At 38.1% G+C, this 16,447-nt stretch overlaps 1 protein-coding gene across 2 annotated transcripts in view; it reads left to right on the top strand.

Annotated features, from left to right (window-relative positions):
• The window catches only part of SMARCA2 (SWI/SNF related, matrix associated, actin dependent regulator of chromatin, subfamily a, member 2), a 122,112-nt gene that overhangs the window by 15,192 nt on the left and 90,473 nt on the right, over positions 1–16,447 (top strand). For both annotated transcript variants that reach the window (XM_050912489.1, XM_050912490.1), the window contains exons 3-5: positions 2,198–2,321; positions 13,671–14,000; positions 14,878–14,979. In XM_050912489.1, coding sequence (XP_050768446.1) covers positions 2,198–2,321; positions 13,671–14,000; positions 14,878–14,979 — 556 coding nt within the window. The remainder of the gene's footprint in view (positions 1–2,197; positions 2,322–13,670; positions 14,001–14,877; positions 14,980–16,447) is intronic.

The raw sequence follows: 16,447 nt of genomic DNA, 5'->3' as shown, positions 1-16,447 counted from the left end.
TCAATTCTTTCCATAGAGGCATTCCTTCAATTGATGTTTTCTTGTATGGTCACGTCTTTACCTTTCTGTTCCTGTTTCATTTTTTAAAAATTCTCTTTTGAAAGGCGACATATTTGTTTTCGTCTTCATTGCTGCTCTTTGTTAATGCCAGCTCCTTTCCCCACCTTCTGTATGCTGGTACTTCTGATGCCCTGGGTATGCATGCTGTGTCCCATCTTAGTCCCGTCAGAGCTGCCTGCATTCACAGAGCTTTCATGGTTGCCGCCCATTAGTGCAGTGACACCCATCCTTGCAGTCACACCACAGATGTGTACAGCTAGTCCTCTGTTCTGGAAGTCAGATCCAATTTCCTGCACAGGCTCCTCCTCCTCTTGGTGGCCCTAAAGATTTAGTTCTCGACACATACCAGGATAAAATAGGAATGGATCCAGCTTTACAGGTGTTTCGATTTCTGTAGTATTCAGCTCCTGTGGGGAGCATGTGAACTGAGCATTCCTTTCTGCATTGGTTATCTTTGTCAGTAGGGGCAAAGAGAGAGGGAGGGATCTTCATGCCTGAGAAAAGGGCATTGCGATTTACTTGGTTAGCACAGTGGAACTATTTTTAATGTGTTAGCCATCTATCTCTACATTTCTACTCAATATCCCAAGTTCTTGTAATCAAAAATATCTTCTCGAGTAAGGGGTATTTTTCTGATACAAGTTCTTTTCACAAATGTTTTTATACTGTCATGACAACTAAACGGTTTGATGAAACATAAAAAATCCATTTTACTTCTCCTTTTCTGTAACTTTTCTCCTTTTAACCCATAGTTTCTGATAAGGAAAAATGATAGCGAAATCCTTCAAAAATGCTGATAAACAAAAAAAAAACCCATGTGTTTAAAGATACTTCCAATCAAATCTGAATATTGGAATGGAAAGTGGAAAAACTTTATGAAGGGTTTACACATTAAAATTTAGAATTATTTTTTCCTTTGTAGAAAAGATGACCTATGTTTAGTTCTGCTTAAATGGATTCATGCGCAACAAATTGGTCGGAAAGAAGAAATGTGACAGTGTCTTTTTTTCTGTGATGTAGCTTCTTGCACACTCTTTTTGTGAACTGCATGTATTTTCCACTGGAGTAAGTTTTCTTAACTCTCTTTTTAAAAAGAATTCTCAGTAAATAGGTGTGCATTTAGATGAAACAGACCACAAGGTCTCCATTTACAGTAGGATTTGCAAGAACAGTATTTAGTGTGCATGAATGCATGTGTTACAGAGAGGAGCAGAGCTGCATATTTCTGTAGAAAGAAGTAAGTGACGCCAGCCTATTCCTTCCTAATATAAAGCCTTGCAGGGCTCTAAGTTAGAAGTTAATGAGCATAATCTCTTCCCTAGTTAGGGACCTGATGTAATTCTTGCTTTCAGGTAAAACTTTTTAGTTTTCTTAGACATCTTCCTTCTGATGTTACTTTTCCCCTATTTTCACATTCAGAGTCCTCCAGTTTCTATTATGGAGCCTTTTCCAGTGCCCTGCATGCCTTCAGCATGTTTTTCTGACCCCAAGCTGTCTTCTCTTCACTCTCTGAAGAAGGCACTTGGCCCTGTTTTGCATTTCAAGTACCATGGGAACTGTAGTTTTTGAGGAATGAATGAGGTGACAGGAACTGTAGGGAGCACAAGTATTTGAGTAGAACTATGTCTTCCCTTCCTTGACTGCCTATCCCTGTTTTTGCCTGCAAAGAAGAGGTTACCTACTGCAATGTCATCTTTGTTTTTGAAGAGAAACAGTGTTTGGGGCATTCCAGTAGAGCAGTGACTGAAAGGGCAAAGTTTGGGCTAAAAATAACTCAAGCCAAGCCACAGGCTGTACTTTCGTAAGTTGGTGTGTGTTACACTGCTTTGTAATATGAGGCCAATACAGTTTGTGTGTTTGTATTTGGACAGTTTGCCTCCCTGGCATTGCCAAACAGTTCTTAAGGAGAAAGAAAAAGCAAAAAGGAAACAGAGGGGACAGGCAGTCTAATGGTGCTCTGTGATTTCCCAAATGTCTGATTCCAGGGGTAAAGGTTCCCATTCTATTTATTTTGAATGACTGCTAAGAGAAGTTTGTACTCTTTATGTATTTGTTTAGATTTTGAGTTAAAGTCCTTTGGATTTTTATAGTGGATTTATATACCATCTTTATATAAATACTTACTCTGTTTTCACAGTCTATTGATGGCTTGCACGAAAAAGGAATGGTTGAAGACGTTCATTGTGGCTCCATGAAGAGTATGCGACCTCCTCACCCTGGAATGGGCCCGCCTCAGAGTCCAATGGACCAGCATAGCCAAGGTTTATACGTACTGTGCATGCTGTATGATTTTGGGGCCCCTTTGTTCTACAAAGAGTCAGTAGTTCCATGTAACAAATTTCCAGTTACTTCCTTTCAGCTTTGTTTGGAAAGGCTGAACTGATATCACAGGGCAAGGTGAATAACTGAATCCCCTTGCTTTGTGGAGTGTCCATCAGTCAAGCATTGGAAAAAAGCTAAGATTCAAGTCTGTGGCTGGGGCAAGTAATTGGACTAAGTCTATTACAGATTTCAGTTCACATCTCTAAAAAAACCTCACCTAGTTCTTTCCTATCTTATGTGGCTATTGTAAATGTAAATGCATTAGAATATGATTTATTTCAATCCTGTGGTGAAGGAATGAAAAGAGAGAAGAACCGAAGCAAACCTGGAGAAACCTTCTTTAATATCTATAATGTTTGGTCAAGGGCTGATCAAAGTTCTTTCAAAAATTTTTATGCCAGAAAATAGAAACTCTTTTAACCTCATTGCTACATGCCTTCTTTCTGTCCTTTAGTTTGCAGCATAAGAGGACATGCATTCTATAAGCAGCTCAGTATGTTGGAGGTTTAACTGGTTACACCTGCTAGTATTAATTAATTCAGCAGATAAGGCTTTGTATATTGCATCACTAATTATATTACAGCAACACCTGAAGAATCCCAACTGAAATTAGGGTCCTGGTTTGACATACTCTGTGCAAAGCTGTTAAGAGATAGTCCCTGTTTGATGTGTGTACATGTTTATTACATAAGATAAAGAGAAATGCTGAAAGGAGAAAACAGGTATAGATCAGCAAAAGGACAGAGTGAACTGCTTTGTGACTTTTCAGTGGGCTGTGACTGAAACTCTAGTCTGTAATTTGTCAGCTGAATCCCTGTCTGGGACCTTGAACATTAGAAAGTACTGTTTTTCCATTACACCTTAAAATATCAGTTAAGTAAAATAGAACTGACTTTGCAGGGACAAATTCTCCATCAGTTAAAATTTTTCCATGGGATTTCAATGGGATGCAACCATAATCATCCGAGAGCAAAATTTTACCTGACTTTGCATTCAGAGAGACTCTTTTGCTTGTAATGAACTTGTTCCTTAAAATGAACAGTGTTTAGTCTGAAGAGGAAGATGGGTCCAATTCAAACATAGTGTGCTCAAAATACAGGAGCGTAAGTTGCAAATGCTTCAAATACAAGTAGCTCTGAGTTTTTTCCTTCTTTCCTGTGCTGGCTGAGATCAGACTTCCAGGTTGTGTTGCTCTGCAAAAAGGTGATTGTGTTAGTAGCAGCTGTTGCAGGCTAAAGACTGCTCTCTTTTTGGTGTGTGTCAGCAACTGTTGCAAGGTAAACATAGAATACTGGAGTTCTAATGTAACGAGGCTTTTTAAAGAAATGGTTAAAAAAACCCCCTACATTCTAATATTTTAAATACTATTCTTGACAGTGTCGAGGAGTGTTTTAGTTTTCTTTGCCTCTATGTCTCCTTTTTTTCCTCTTACACAATTATCTTTTCACAAAAAATGGTGATGGCTCTTGAGGCTTTTCTGATAAGTGTTCGGGAGAGTCCAATCTGCTAACCTTGTATTTTCTCCCCATTAGTGTACATATCCAAGATAGAAAACCAGGTTTCGTAATAGCCTTTCAACCTATTGGATACTTTCAGTCTGATTTACCATGGGATTAGAGCCTTGTAAGACAGTTGTGTTTCTACAAGTTTTGGGGAAATAGGCAACGTGGTAAAAGAGAGTGAGTTTACCCATGCCCACACTCATGGGGAGAGGACAGTATGCGTTCTTGGGGAATCCATGGAAAGATGCATGGTAAATCTCCTAATCCTGAGAAAATCATCGGTTGCGTTTGGTACATTGTTAGAAACCAAGACTTACTATAAGGTTGACTTCCTTGTAGATTCTTGGGTGTCTGATAGTTGAGCTTATGTTGCAGTTGTGTACAATTTTTAGCAATTTGCATGTCAAATAGAAATTGTACCTCATTAGTTCTAGGTCTATTTTTTTCATGGCTTATTGTTTGTAGGCCTCAAATTGAAGTAGATAAATGTACGTGCTAATTAATGTTACTATTCTTGGATGTTTGGTGAAAAGTAGCTGAAGAAGGGATGGGAATGGGTGACCCTAAACTTCTGCAATTAGTTCGAAAGCATAAGCAGAATGGCCATGTATCAGTTAAATGTCATTTAGTCTAGCACTGGTTCTAGGTAAAATCAAAGAACATTGTCTTTTAATTCCATCTGACCTTGTCTATAATTCAGGCCATTGAGAAGAGTTTTACGGAAAAATCATAGAATCATAATATGGTTTAGGTTGGAAGGGACCTTTAAAGGTCATCTAGTCCAACCTCCCTCCAATGAGCAGGGACTTCTTCAACTAGATCAGGTTGCTGACAGCGCCGTCCAACGTGACCTTGAATGCTTCCAGGGATGGGGCATCTACAACCTCTCTGGGCAACCTGTTCCAGTGTTTCACCAACCTCATTGTAAAAAATGTCTTTGTTTCAGACATTAAAAAATGTCTGAATCTATCTTCTTTTAGTTTAAAACCATTACCCCTTGTCCTATTGCTACAGGCCCTATTAAAAATTCTCTCTCCATCTTTCTTATAAGCCCCCTTTAAGTATTGAAAGGCTGCAATAATGTTTCCCTGGAGCCTTCTCTTCTCCGGGCTGAACCAGCCCAACTCTCTCAGCCTGTCTCCTAGAATCATAGAATGGTTTGGGTTGGAAGGGACCTTAAAGATAATCTAGTTCCAATCCCCCTGCCATGGGCAGGGATACCTTCCACTAGACTAGGTTGCTCAAAGCCCCATCCAGCCTGGCCTTGAACACTTCCAGGGAAGGGGCGTCCACAACCTCTGTGGGCAACCTGTTCCAGTGCCTCACCACCCTCACAGTGAAGAACTTCTTCCTAATGTCTAACCTAAATCTACCCTCTTTCAGTTTAAAGCCATTGCCCCTTGTCCTATCACTAGATGCCCTTGTAAAAAGTCCCTCCCTGGCTTTCTTGTAGGCCCCCTTTAGGTACTGGAAGGCTGCTATAAGGTGTCCGCGGAGCCTTCTCTTCTCCAGGCTGAACAACCCCAACTCTCTCAGCCTGTCCTCATAGGAGAGGTGCTCCAGCCCTCTGATCATCTACGTGGCCCTCCTCTGGACCCGCTCCCTCAGGTCTGTGTCCTCCTTATGTTGGGGGCCCCAGAGCTGAAGACAGTACTCCAGGTGGCGTCTCACGAGAGCCGAGTAGAGGGGCAGAATCACCTCTCTCAACCTGCTGGCCATGCTTCTTTTGATGCAGCGCAGGATGCAATTGGCTTTCTGGGCTGTGAGCGCACATTGCCTGCTCATGTCCAGCTTTTCATCCAGCAAGACCCCCAAGTCCTTCTCCTCAGGGCTGCTCTCAATCCCTTCGTCCCCCAGCCTGTATTGATACCAAGGGTTGCCCCGATCCATGTGCAGGACCTTGCACTTGGCCTTGTTGAACCTCGTGACGTTCATATCAGCCCACTTCTCGAGCTTGTCTAGGTCCCTCTTAATGGCATAAAGTCAGCCTTGTCAAACAAATTTACTATTCTTTTTGTGGAGGTTGTAAGCTAAATTGATTTATTAAAGTGTAGGTGTGGTACAGTACGTAGTGCAGTACAGTATTTGTACAGTCATCAGGAAAATGAATCCTGGCCCATGTACAAGGTTTCTCTATGCATCATTAAAGCCAGTGGCAGTAATGATAGACACAACTTTGTCTGCCTGATAGAATTATAAAAGGTGCTTGGCTTGTTACTCTATGACATTCTGATTTAGGAGAAGGATAGCACTAAGTAAAATCAATATAACCTGTATTAAATATATTAAGCTAGTTAAATGACAGGTTATAAAACTAACTGTAAATAGAAGATGATCATCCAATTGTGGATTTTTCTAGTTAGTCTTGTAGGACTCTATTTTGGTTCAGTGCTGTTCAATGTATTTGTCAGTGATCTGGAAAAAAGTGTAAAATGAGTGCTGATAGAATTTGCAGATAACACAGGTTTAGCAGTAATAACAAACAAGTTGGCACAAATGCTGATCAGGATGCTTAGTAGAACGCACTTATTTCTCTAGCATGGATTTTAGCACAGCCAACAGCATTGTATATCTAGGAGCAAAGTAGATTATTGTATAGGTGATATGAGACTGTGTCATACAAAGTAGAAAGGCTGAAAAGAGTTTTGGTTATTCTGGCAGTCTTAAATGTGTATTGCCATACACAGTGTTTGCAACCATGAGATGGAATGTACTACTTGCATACAGAAGCAGGGGCACGTTAATTGAGTTTTTTTCTAATGAATTAGCTGAAGGCTGTATCGTAGTATTGTATTCCATTCTAGTATCTACAGTCCAGAAAGATGTTGAGAAATGTTTAAGGTATCATCAAATGTTTGAAGCAGCTTTTGTATGAGGAGAGGCTGAGTGAGCTGAAACTGCATAGCCTGAAAAAGAGAAGGCTTGGCAATATGTGACGGGACAGAGTGAAGAAGAGGGAGCCAGTCTCTTTGCAGTGATTATCAGTGACAGAAGAGGAGACAATTGGCACAAACTGAAACACATGAAATTCCATCAGAACATAAGAAAACATGCTTTTACTGTAAACGTGGCTGAACAGTGTAGTAAGTTGCCCAGAGAGGTTGTCTAGTTGCCATCCATGGAGACAGTCAAAACCCGACTGGACATGTTGCTGGGCAGCCTGCTGTAGCTGACCCTGTTTGAGCAGTGGGTTGGGCTAGATCATCTTGAGAAGTCCCTTCCAACCTTAACAATTCTGTGATTCCACGAAATTGTGCCTTATTTAGAAGACAAATAAAGGAGTGATTTGAAACTTGGAAGACTTGGTTTTTTGCCCGGAGAAAGTTAAACTCCATTTTTTATTCTCTCAGAGAGAGAATTAAAAGGTGACTTGATCAGTCTGCACATTCCCGCGTGGTAGAAAGGCTTGTAATAGGTGGATCCTTTATCTTCAAAAAAAAAAAAAAGAAAAAAAAAGTGCAGTGAGTTTTGGTACCTGCAAATGTAAATTAGGTGAATTCAGATGGTATTAAATATCTGCGTCTTTCTTAATGAAGATAATTAACCTTTGGGACAAGGATTACCCAAGTATTTGTTGTAGGTTTTGTGTCACATGAAATTTAAGTCAACACTGGATGTCTTTCTTACCTGTTCCGTAGACCAAACGGAGGAGATCGTTTAGAGGGTAGGAGTCTTTGGTCTGTTTTAGACAAGTTACGTAGACTGTTGTAGCCATAATGGTCCCTTTTTGCCAGAAATCTGTGAACCTGTAAACAGGCTCCAAGATGCTGAGAACAACTGGTTAGCTAGAGGAGGAAACAATGTTTTTAATTCTTTGAGAATGGGAAGATGGATAGTCTTCATAAAATGCTGCTGTTCTTAGAGCTCTGAGTAGAACAGTTGTGATAAATGCGTAGGCATTACTTCTGTACTTCTGTATGCAGTGTACAGTTGGAGCTGATCACAAAATGAGATTTCATTTAATGTTAAGTGTTCCAATAGCAATTTTTTTAAAGAAGGTCTTGCAAAAGAGTGTGTCTAAGTACAAAAGCAGGAATTTTTATAAAATATGTGCTTATGATTGTGGGTGATAAATTAGACGTAAATTGGTGAACTGCACACGCAGTTGTAGATACAATTTATGTAAATCAGACGTGCAGTTGTGAATGAACAATCTTGAAATAAAGACCACTGAACTTAGAAAGAGCAAGTCGATACAGAATTTTGGAAGTAATGATTTTACGGTCTGTATTAAGAAATAATTAACTGACCCTTCAGTTAATGATAACTGGAGATGTCTGGTGAGCAAATCAGAAGCATTTGTAAGGTAAATCTATGAGAACTTTGTCATTTTGCTCACAAATGCCTATTCGCTGTTTGAATGGCAGTTACCGTTCTGAGATTTTTGCATTTTTTTAGCTAACAATAATTACTAAAATAAGGTATGCTATTTTATTATTTAGATTCTGGAATTTTTTTTCTTGGTGCTCAGTGGGATGCTAGTCATGCAGAAAGAATCTGTTACTAGCTCAGACAGATTGTTACATTTTTATTGCAGTCATACTGCAATAGGATGGTTTTCAGAAGTCTGACATTAATTTATGAGGGAAAATACTCTGAGTTGGTATCGTTCTCCTCAACAGTTACTCCCTTCCACTCTTGCTGCCAAATTGGAGAAAGGGTAACATTCCTGACTATTTCTGGTGAACAATTTTCTTTTCTTGCACTTACGCACTATAATGTCCCTGTTTAGTCTTAATGTCTTTATTTTAATGCTAATAGGTTAAATGAAAGGAAGATCCATTGCCCCAACTTCATATTTAGCTGTTTAAATAGTAATCTTACTACACTTAACTAAATTTGAATTGTGTTAGAAACTGCCTTCAGCCTCTGTGAAAGAACTGTGCTGAAAAACCCAGTATTGATATTAGAAGTATGAAATTTAGTGTAAATGGTTAAACTGCTAAACAGAGTTATCCAGAAGATGAAAATTATGTTTAGATTCAACTTTGTAAGAGGAATGGAGAGAAATTGCAAAGACAAGCCAAATATTTCTATAAAATAAAATATTTTTTATTAGAATTCATGAAAAGATATAAATGGACTGAAACAAACAATTTCTGTGTTTTTCTGGAATTTGGAACAAATCAAATGCAGTTACTGTGATACAGTAGTGAAATACAGACCAATTTGAACAGTTTGGGTGTCTTTGCTTGCTGTTTGTAAGTGGAAACAAGTGCTGCAGGGATTTAAGGTTCTGGGACTTGACCTGCATATATTTTTAATGATCATGCAGTATTTGTTGAACTTCTCATAAAGATACACCAATTAAGTTTAACTTACAGAATTTGATAAGTTACTGCTACTTCACAAACAATGTTCATTGTCCCTACTGTTCTTAAATTAGCTGCACTTCCTTTTCTGATTTTTTTCAGCCTTTTAAAGATGAGAAAAGATCTGTCACCTTATCCATCTGCCTGCCAGCATAAGACCTCTCAACAGTTTATTTCTACAGTCCTAGTTTTAAATGACTTGCACATATGTGGCCTCTCTTTCTCTTTGTTGAGGGTTTCACAAGAACTGGTGTTAACCCTGGCCACGCTACCGACAGGGAAACGTTATATTTTGCTTACCTTAAGAAAGTTTGTAGCCTCGGTCCAACATGAACATATTTTCCACTGTGTTCCAAGACGTTATACTTTCCTACTGTGTGTTGTGGGCATGTACTTGATTCCTTATTTTTTTTTAAAACTAACTTGATGATTAAAGTGATAGTTAACATAAATGAGTTACACAACTAAATTTCTTCAATCCTATCTATATCTTCCTAATCCAAAAATTCTCTTACAGTCACATTTTTGAGTAAAAATACACGCTTGCTATCAGTTTTAGCAGAAAGATTTGGCATATATGATCCTCAGACACTTTCATCATTTAAGTCTTCTTAATTTTTAGTGGGGAGTCAAGACCTCTGTTGAATATTCCAGTGTTTGGACTGGTAAAACCTTGACTCTTTCTATCTAATATTTGTTACCAGGGTTTAGAATTCCTATGTGTTCTCCTCTGTTTAGTTATAGTGTTAAAAGTGGAGAAAAAAGATTTCTCAATTTTTAGTTCTCTGGTTCTTCAGCTTTAAAACAGATGAGGAGGATGTTCTTTGCTTCTCTTAGCTAAAGTAAAATTAAAAGCAATTAGAGCAGAAACTTTTTATACAGTCTGCCCTCCAAAAATACTTGTGTTTGGTAAAGTGTTAGAACTAGGATTTCCTCCAGTGTCAATACTATAAAGAATATACATTGTTTATGACATATTGTGATGTATTTCTGTCGAACAAGTTGATACCAAAGTGGGATGAAAAGAGTGTTGCTAATTATGCATACAGTTAAGAAATCAGTGCTTTTAACTCCTGAAAACTTGAGAAAGATTTCTGATGTAGCCTCTTCTACGACCCATTGAAGGATTATGGAGAAGACAGAACCAGGCTCTCCTCAGAGGTGCGTAGCAAAAGCACAAAAAGTAATGGTCACAAGTTATGTAAGTGGAATTCTGATGGGACTTAAGGGAAAGAAAATTCACCATGAGAGTGATTAAGAATCACCATCATTGGAGATTTTCAGAACTCACCTAGATAAGACCTGGAGAAACCTGATAAGGCTTTGGAGTTACCACAGCTTTAAATGATGAGTTGGGCTGTTTGGCCTCCCTTTCCTAGTGTTGGGTGTCTTCTACTCTGTATATTTTTCAGAACTAAAGGTTATCTGTTGTCCTTTGCCAGCATATAGAACTCTTCTGTTGCGATTGTTCTGCAACCTTATCATTCAGTGCTTTTGCCATCTTCCATTCTGAACGTTAAATTAAACAGAGTGGTTTATGCAGAAAATAAAACAAAATTTCCTGTGGAAAATGTAGAGGAAGGGGTACTTGGCAGTTCAGCAAGTAAAAATTAATGAGCTAGGTATATAAAAACCTGCTGAATACTTACTGTGGAAATTCATGCGTGCCACAGAAAAATGCATTTGAAGTGCTTCATAGCAGATGAAAGCGTGTTTGCAAAGTTCAAAAAGGTGCCTGTCTTTGCTGGTATATTAAACATTCCTGTGGACTGTGTCTTTAAATTTTTTTCTTTTATGACATATGCTGATTAAACCTGATCTTTGTGAGTCTTCAGGTGTCCTTATTCAGAGCCCATATGTGCATGGTCACCTGTATTAGAATATGTGTAATAAGATAGGAAGAAAGCAAGTGGTACAGAGACTTTATTAGGACAGGCTTGTGACTGCATGTATTGTCACACTGCTAAATCATTTGGAAGTTTTCAAACTTAAAAAGGAAGATTTTCATATAGCATCACAAAATTTAGGTTCTGTAAATGCCACATTTTAAAGCCTTTACAAGAAGTTTGGAAGGCTTTTGTTCTTTCCTGAGATTTATTATTGGAATTTTGTTTTCATTCTTACTCTTGTCAAGCCTAGTTTCCTATTGCTAAGAATCCTAATGCATAGGACTTTGAGGGACAGAGAAAGTGTAAGTAATATAGATCTAGAAAGCTGAAAAAGTGCCTGCTTCTAAAAACTCCTCTCTGCAAAACATAGTCACAGACTTGCAGCTGGAACTGTCAGGACTGATAACAAGTGCTCAGTATCTTACACCACAGTTTTAGATTTTTATAGTCCAGATGGGTTTCAAGATCCTGGGTCTGAAATCTATCAGTTATTAAGGAATATGTAACTTGGACAATATAACTTGAGGGGGAAAGAAACCTTTCTTGAAAACAATGTAGTTCGAAGTAGGTGCTATTTAAAGTAAATTCTGAGATTTAGAAATGTAATAGTAATGCATGAACATTGCAATAAACCCCATTTTATAGTATAAAACAATAATGCAGTTGTATATTTTGTTTTTTGTTGTGGCATGGTGGGTGTTCTTTTAAAGCAATGTGCTCCGCAAGAGGGATTTGTAGCTTCCCCTCTTCAATAAAAAAAAAAAAAATTGAGGCAAAAGTAAGTTAGTGGAAGGAGATGAATAAGTAGAGTAAACTTACAGTTATTTATCGTAGCTTTTATCACCACCAATGGCTGTATGAACAATTTTATATTGACCTAGTAAATAACTTCAGTATTTTTAACTTTTTAAGGTCTCTTTCTCCCTTTTCCTTGAACTCCTCACCTCTCTTCCCTATTTTTCTCTTGAACTGCTTAATTTTGCTTATTCTCACTAGAATCGTCTTCCTTTCCTGTCATCATTTTCTTTAGTTACAAGATTGAACTCAGTCTGTTTCTGTCTTGTCTTATCCGGTCTTTTTCCATCACAAAACCATTTTTTCCCTACTGTACTTCTACCTCATTTTCCTTTTTTTGGAGAGCTGAAATCCTCTCTTCTTTGTCCTTTATCTCAGACATTTACAACCTTTACTTTATTGTAGAATGTTTTCATCCCCAGACCTCAGCATTGATGGACTTTCAATTCTTTAGCACTCTCATCTATCCACTTAAGTTCTAGTGACTTACAGGGGCTGTCATCTCAGAAAAGTTGAGACTACTTTGAGCTTTTGCCTATGTTGCCCTTACTGAAGGGCCAGTAAGAACAGTGAAGGTAAAGAGGGCAAAATTACTTGCTTCTGTCATCTGGACTATGTATAGATGAAATTGATGTAGTTTCCCTTTAAAGTGTCAGGAAGAGTGGAGGAAGAGTAGATTTGGTGTCACAGAACCATGAACTGTGGCATGAACTTTGGAGTTCAGTGATCCATGGCTTACTAAAGAATATGGAAGTGAGCCAGAAGATTTCTTGATTTTTTAAAGTTTTTTTAGGCTGTTCAAATTGATAAGAGCATTTTTTGTGCTCCACAATACCAGAGTGAAGTGGGTAAATATCGTTACCTCTTTTTCTCTCTTGGTGGACATCTTTAAAATCTAGCTGTCTGTTGTGCATTAACCTGAAGGATCGCGCTTCATATTTTTCCTCTGACATGCTACATATTCTTGGAAATCTCACCAAAAATCTATGCCATCCCTTTCCATGGATGCATTGTGAAGCTCAAGGAAATACGTATTAAGTGTAGTTAAAATTCAGACTTAAAACCACTGCATTTGCAAGTGCTGTAAAAAGATACAAGCACTGCTCGCTTCAGAACTGTGCTTGCTCTCCTGGAGCTTTAGAGAGTAACACAGTGTTCAGCAGCTTCTTCAGAAGGTGATTTTTGTGCTTGCAGTTGATATTCCAAGTTCTTGAGCACCCAGATGGTAGAATGCATTGAATGTTCTTTGTCTGGCTCAAACCTTTAATCTGTATAAATTAAAGAGCAATTGTATAGAAATTGAATACCGTTTGTTTCTATTTCTGTACGTTGGTGAGTTCTGGCAAAGAGGGGCTATATCAGTAAGTGGGTATTCCTTGATGTGTGTGCATCAAAATAAACTTAGAATATTAAGCTGTAAAATAGGCAGACTTCACTGCATGTGTTCCACAGTGAAATATTTGTCCAACATTCCAGTGAAACAGTACCACATCCTGATGCTTCTGTATTGTATTTCATGTTTTAGTTTGTCTTACTCCAAATGTGAGGGTAATTGTTATTTTTAGGAATTACTGGACTATATAATCCTAGTTCTTCTCAAATAATAGCTCGTGAGGCTATCTTGATATCTCTGGGAACTTCAGATTGCACTTTTGTTCTTGCAGAAAATACTACAGCTATCCTGACTTGAGAGAGACATTTTTATACTCTATGTACTGTTAAAGAAATTTGATGGAATTTAGATTTGACTAACCAGAGAGGTAAGTTTGTGATCCTCTTACCTGTTCTAGGTTATATGTCTCCACACCCGTCTCCACTAGGAGCACCAGAGCATGTGTCCAGTCCAATGTCTGGAGGAGGTCCAACTCCACCCCAGATGACTCCCAGCCAGCCAGGACCCATTATACCAGGAGACCCACAAGTTATGAATCAACCTAACAGAGGTCCTTCCCCTTTCAGCCCTGTACAGCTGCATCAGCTGCGGGCTCAGATTCTAGCATACAAAATGTTAGCTAGAGGTCAGCCTTTACCAGAAAACCTCCAGCTTGCTGTTCAGGGCAAGAGGACCCTGCCGGGCATTCAACAGCAGCAGCCTCCCAGTGCCTTCAACAGACAGTCTGGTAAGTCAGTCTAGGCCTTGTGTCATTGCACAGGTAATTCCTGAAGTTCTACCTGTGGAAAATTAAGAAATGGGTGCTGTGCAGGTCTATAATTTGGGACTGTATTCTGGCATCTAAGTGAACAGCAGCCTTTGGTTTTAAGCTTTAGCAAGGGCATAAAACACATCTATTACTAATAGGATATTGTCAAAACTGAAATAAAAGTGATTTCACTGCGCAGTACTGTGTCTGTCCTGATTATGCTTGACAGTTTTTGATTGTTACTCATACTTTACTGATCGCAATTTTACTGTTTTTCTTACAGTGAATTTTCAGTCACCTGTCACTATGCAGAAAAGTAGATAAAAAAATCTGGAGCAAGTTGACTGATTATTTAGTTTGTTGAAAGTAAAACAAACCATGTATACTGTGCTGTCAAGTGAAAAACATACGGAAAAGATGTTGTTCTTATTTTTTCTTCTAACGATAATAGATGTTACAGTGCAGTAAGCAAGCACATTTTGGTCCTAAGAAAACTGTGTTACATTAAAGGCCCTGCACCTGTTAGTTTCTGTACACTTCCATTACTGAGTTTGTATTAGAAATTGAGGGTTAAGATGATAACTATTTTCTTTTTAGTAATGATTTTAATAATTTCACTGGTCACTTCATTTCAGTGGATATGGCTTTGCTACCAAGTAAGGTTTTTTTTAGGAGATGTGATTTTAATATGCTTCATTACATATATTTTTTCGCAATAAAATCTACTTAAATCCATATTTAATGAAGAAAAATACTACTTGCCTGAATAGACTAGCATGCTAGAAAGCAGAATGATTTTTGACTACTTGGAAATGCTTTGTATCTTAATAAGTTTCTTTGCTCTGTCAAATGGCAGGTATTGGGTTACATACAATGAGTGGTGCTGCAACTGGACCAGGGCCTGCTCCAGGGATGCCTGGACATACAGCTGCCGTTACCCCTAAAACTTGGACTGAAGGTATAGCAGAGTATAATGCTAATTGTACGTCATGTACAGACTTATGGTTAAACAGTGTGGGTAGAGTTTGGGGAAAAGATGCAGGGGAAAAAGAAAGGGAAGGTAAAAAGACATGCAGAAAAATAGTGTAACCTTTACTGTGCCTAGGACTTGAATGAAGGAGAGCCTAACCATTTATTCATCCATGAACAACTTGACCACATGAAATTACTGCAGTTGTTAGGCAGCCTGAACGTGAAGCACCTTTTTACAATCAGAATGAAATATGTAAGCTGCCTGAGGGACACCCATAAAATCTACTTAATAAGTTATGTTCTGAGCATGCTTAATTGCAGCAAGTTTGTCTTTCAACTGTAGTTTTCACTACTGTAAACAAAAGTTTTCAGACCATGGTAGAATTAGGCTGCTTTTTTTTTTTTCCCCCCAATTGGATTGCTTTGAAAGTTCAGTGTAGTCTTTGAGATGTAATGAACAGTGTAACTGTTTCTCCCCTGCCTGATAATCAGGTTTTGAATCAAATCATTCACATTTGGGTTTACAGGCTGAATTTATTGTTTGACAGTAGAGTGGAAGAAGTATTGTATTGAAAAGAATTTGAAATCCCTAGTAATACGTATTATTTGGGGTTTTTTTTAGAGAGATTTAAAAATAAATATTGCAGGCTTGTGAATAACAGGCTTCTCATACGATATAAATGTTATGCTATGTTGTTGCTTGTAGGTAGATCTTGGGACAGTGATGACTGATAGTTTATGTCATAACAAATTCTCTGTCATTAGTCGGCTACTTAGGGCAACATAAAAAGAAAATGAAATACTAATATGTAATCAGATGTAGAATTGCTTTTCTTGGAATACTCTCAACGAATACTTACAATTTGATTAGCATAATAAAGAGGGGGAAAAGTGTTTCTTGAGAGGTTGTGTATATATGAATTTACCATGCACAGTGCCTTCTAGCTCAAATGCTGCTACTAAAAAATGCTGGCAGCTATACAGAATTGCTAGATGGATAGTTTTATGTAAGTAATCCAGTATGTCATAATAATATGTCTATCCTGTTTAACTATAAGCTGCTTACTGTTTGTCTTTTTTCATTGCTGTTTTTTTAATAAAAAATTTGTCTGTCCTTGCTGTATCTGTTTGGAGGTTTTATTTGATGTGTTTTTAAAGATTGTGCTTATTTCTTTAAATTTATTTTTTATTCATTACACCGTCATTTGTGGTAGCGTTTGTTTTACAGTTCGGTTTGCATGATTCCCTGAAAACTGAGACTACGCAGTGGCTTTTGGTGGGCTTGCTTTCTTTCCTTGTTTTTTACAAGGTGAAATGCAGTGTTGCTAAATACAGAATCTACAGCTTGTGTTAAAGTTCCTTTTCTGGAGTTTGATGCAGATGCGTGAATGACAAATGGTGATCTCTGAAGGAATCTTTTTATATAGATTGCAGGATGTTGGGTTTGAATTAAG

Source organism: Gymnogyps californianus, chromosome Z, assembly GCF_018139145.2.
Source record: "Gymnogyps californianus isolate 813 chromosome Z, ASM1813914v2, whole genome shotgun sequence".
NCBI lineage: Eukaryota > Metazoa > Chordata > Aves > Accipitriformes > Cathartidae > Gymnogyps > Gymnogyps californianus.
This window is presented reverse-complemented; position numbering and strand designations above follow the sequence as displayed.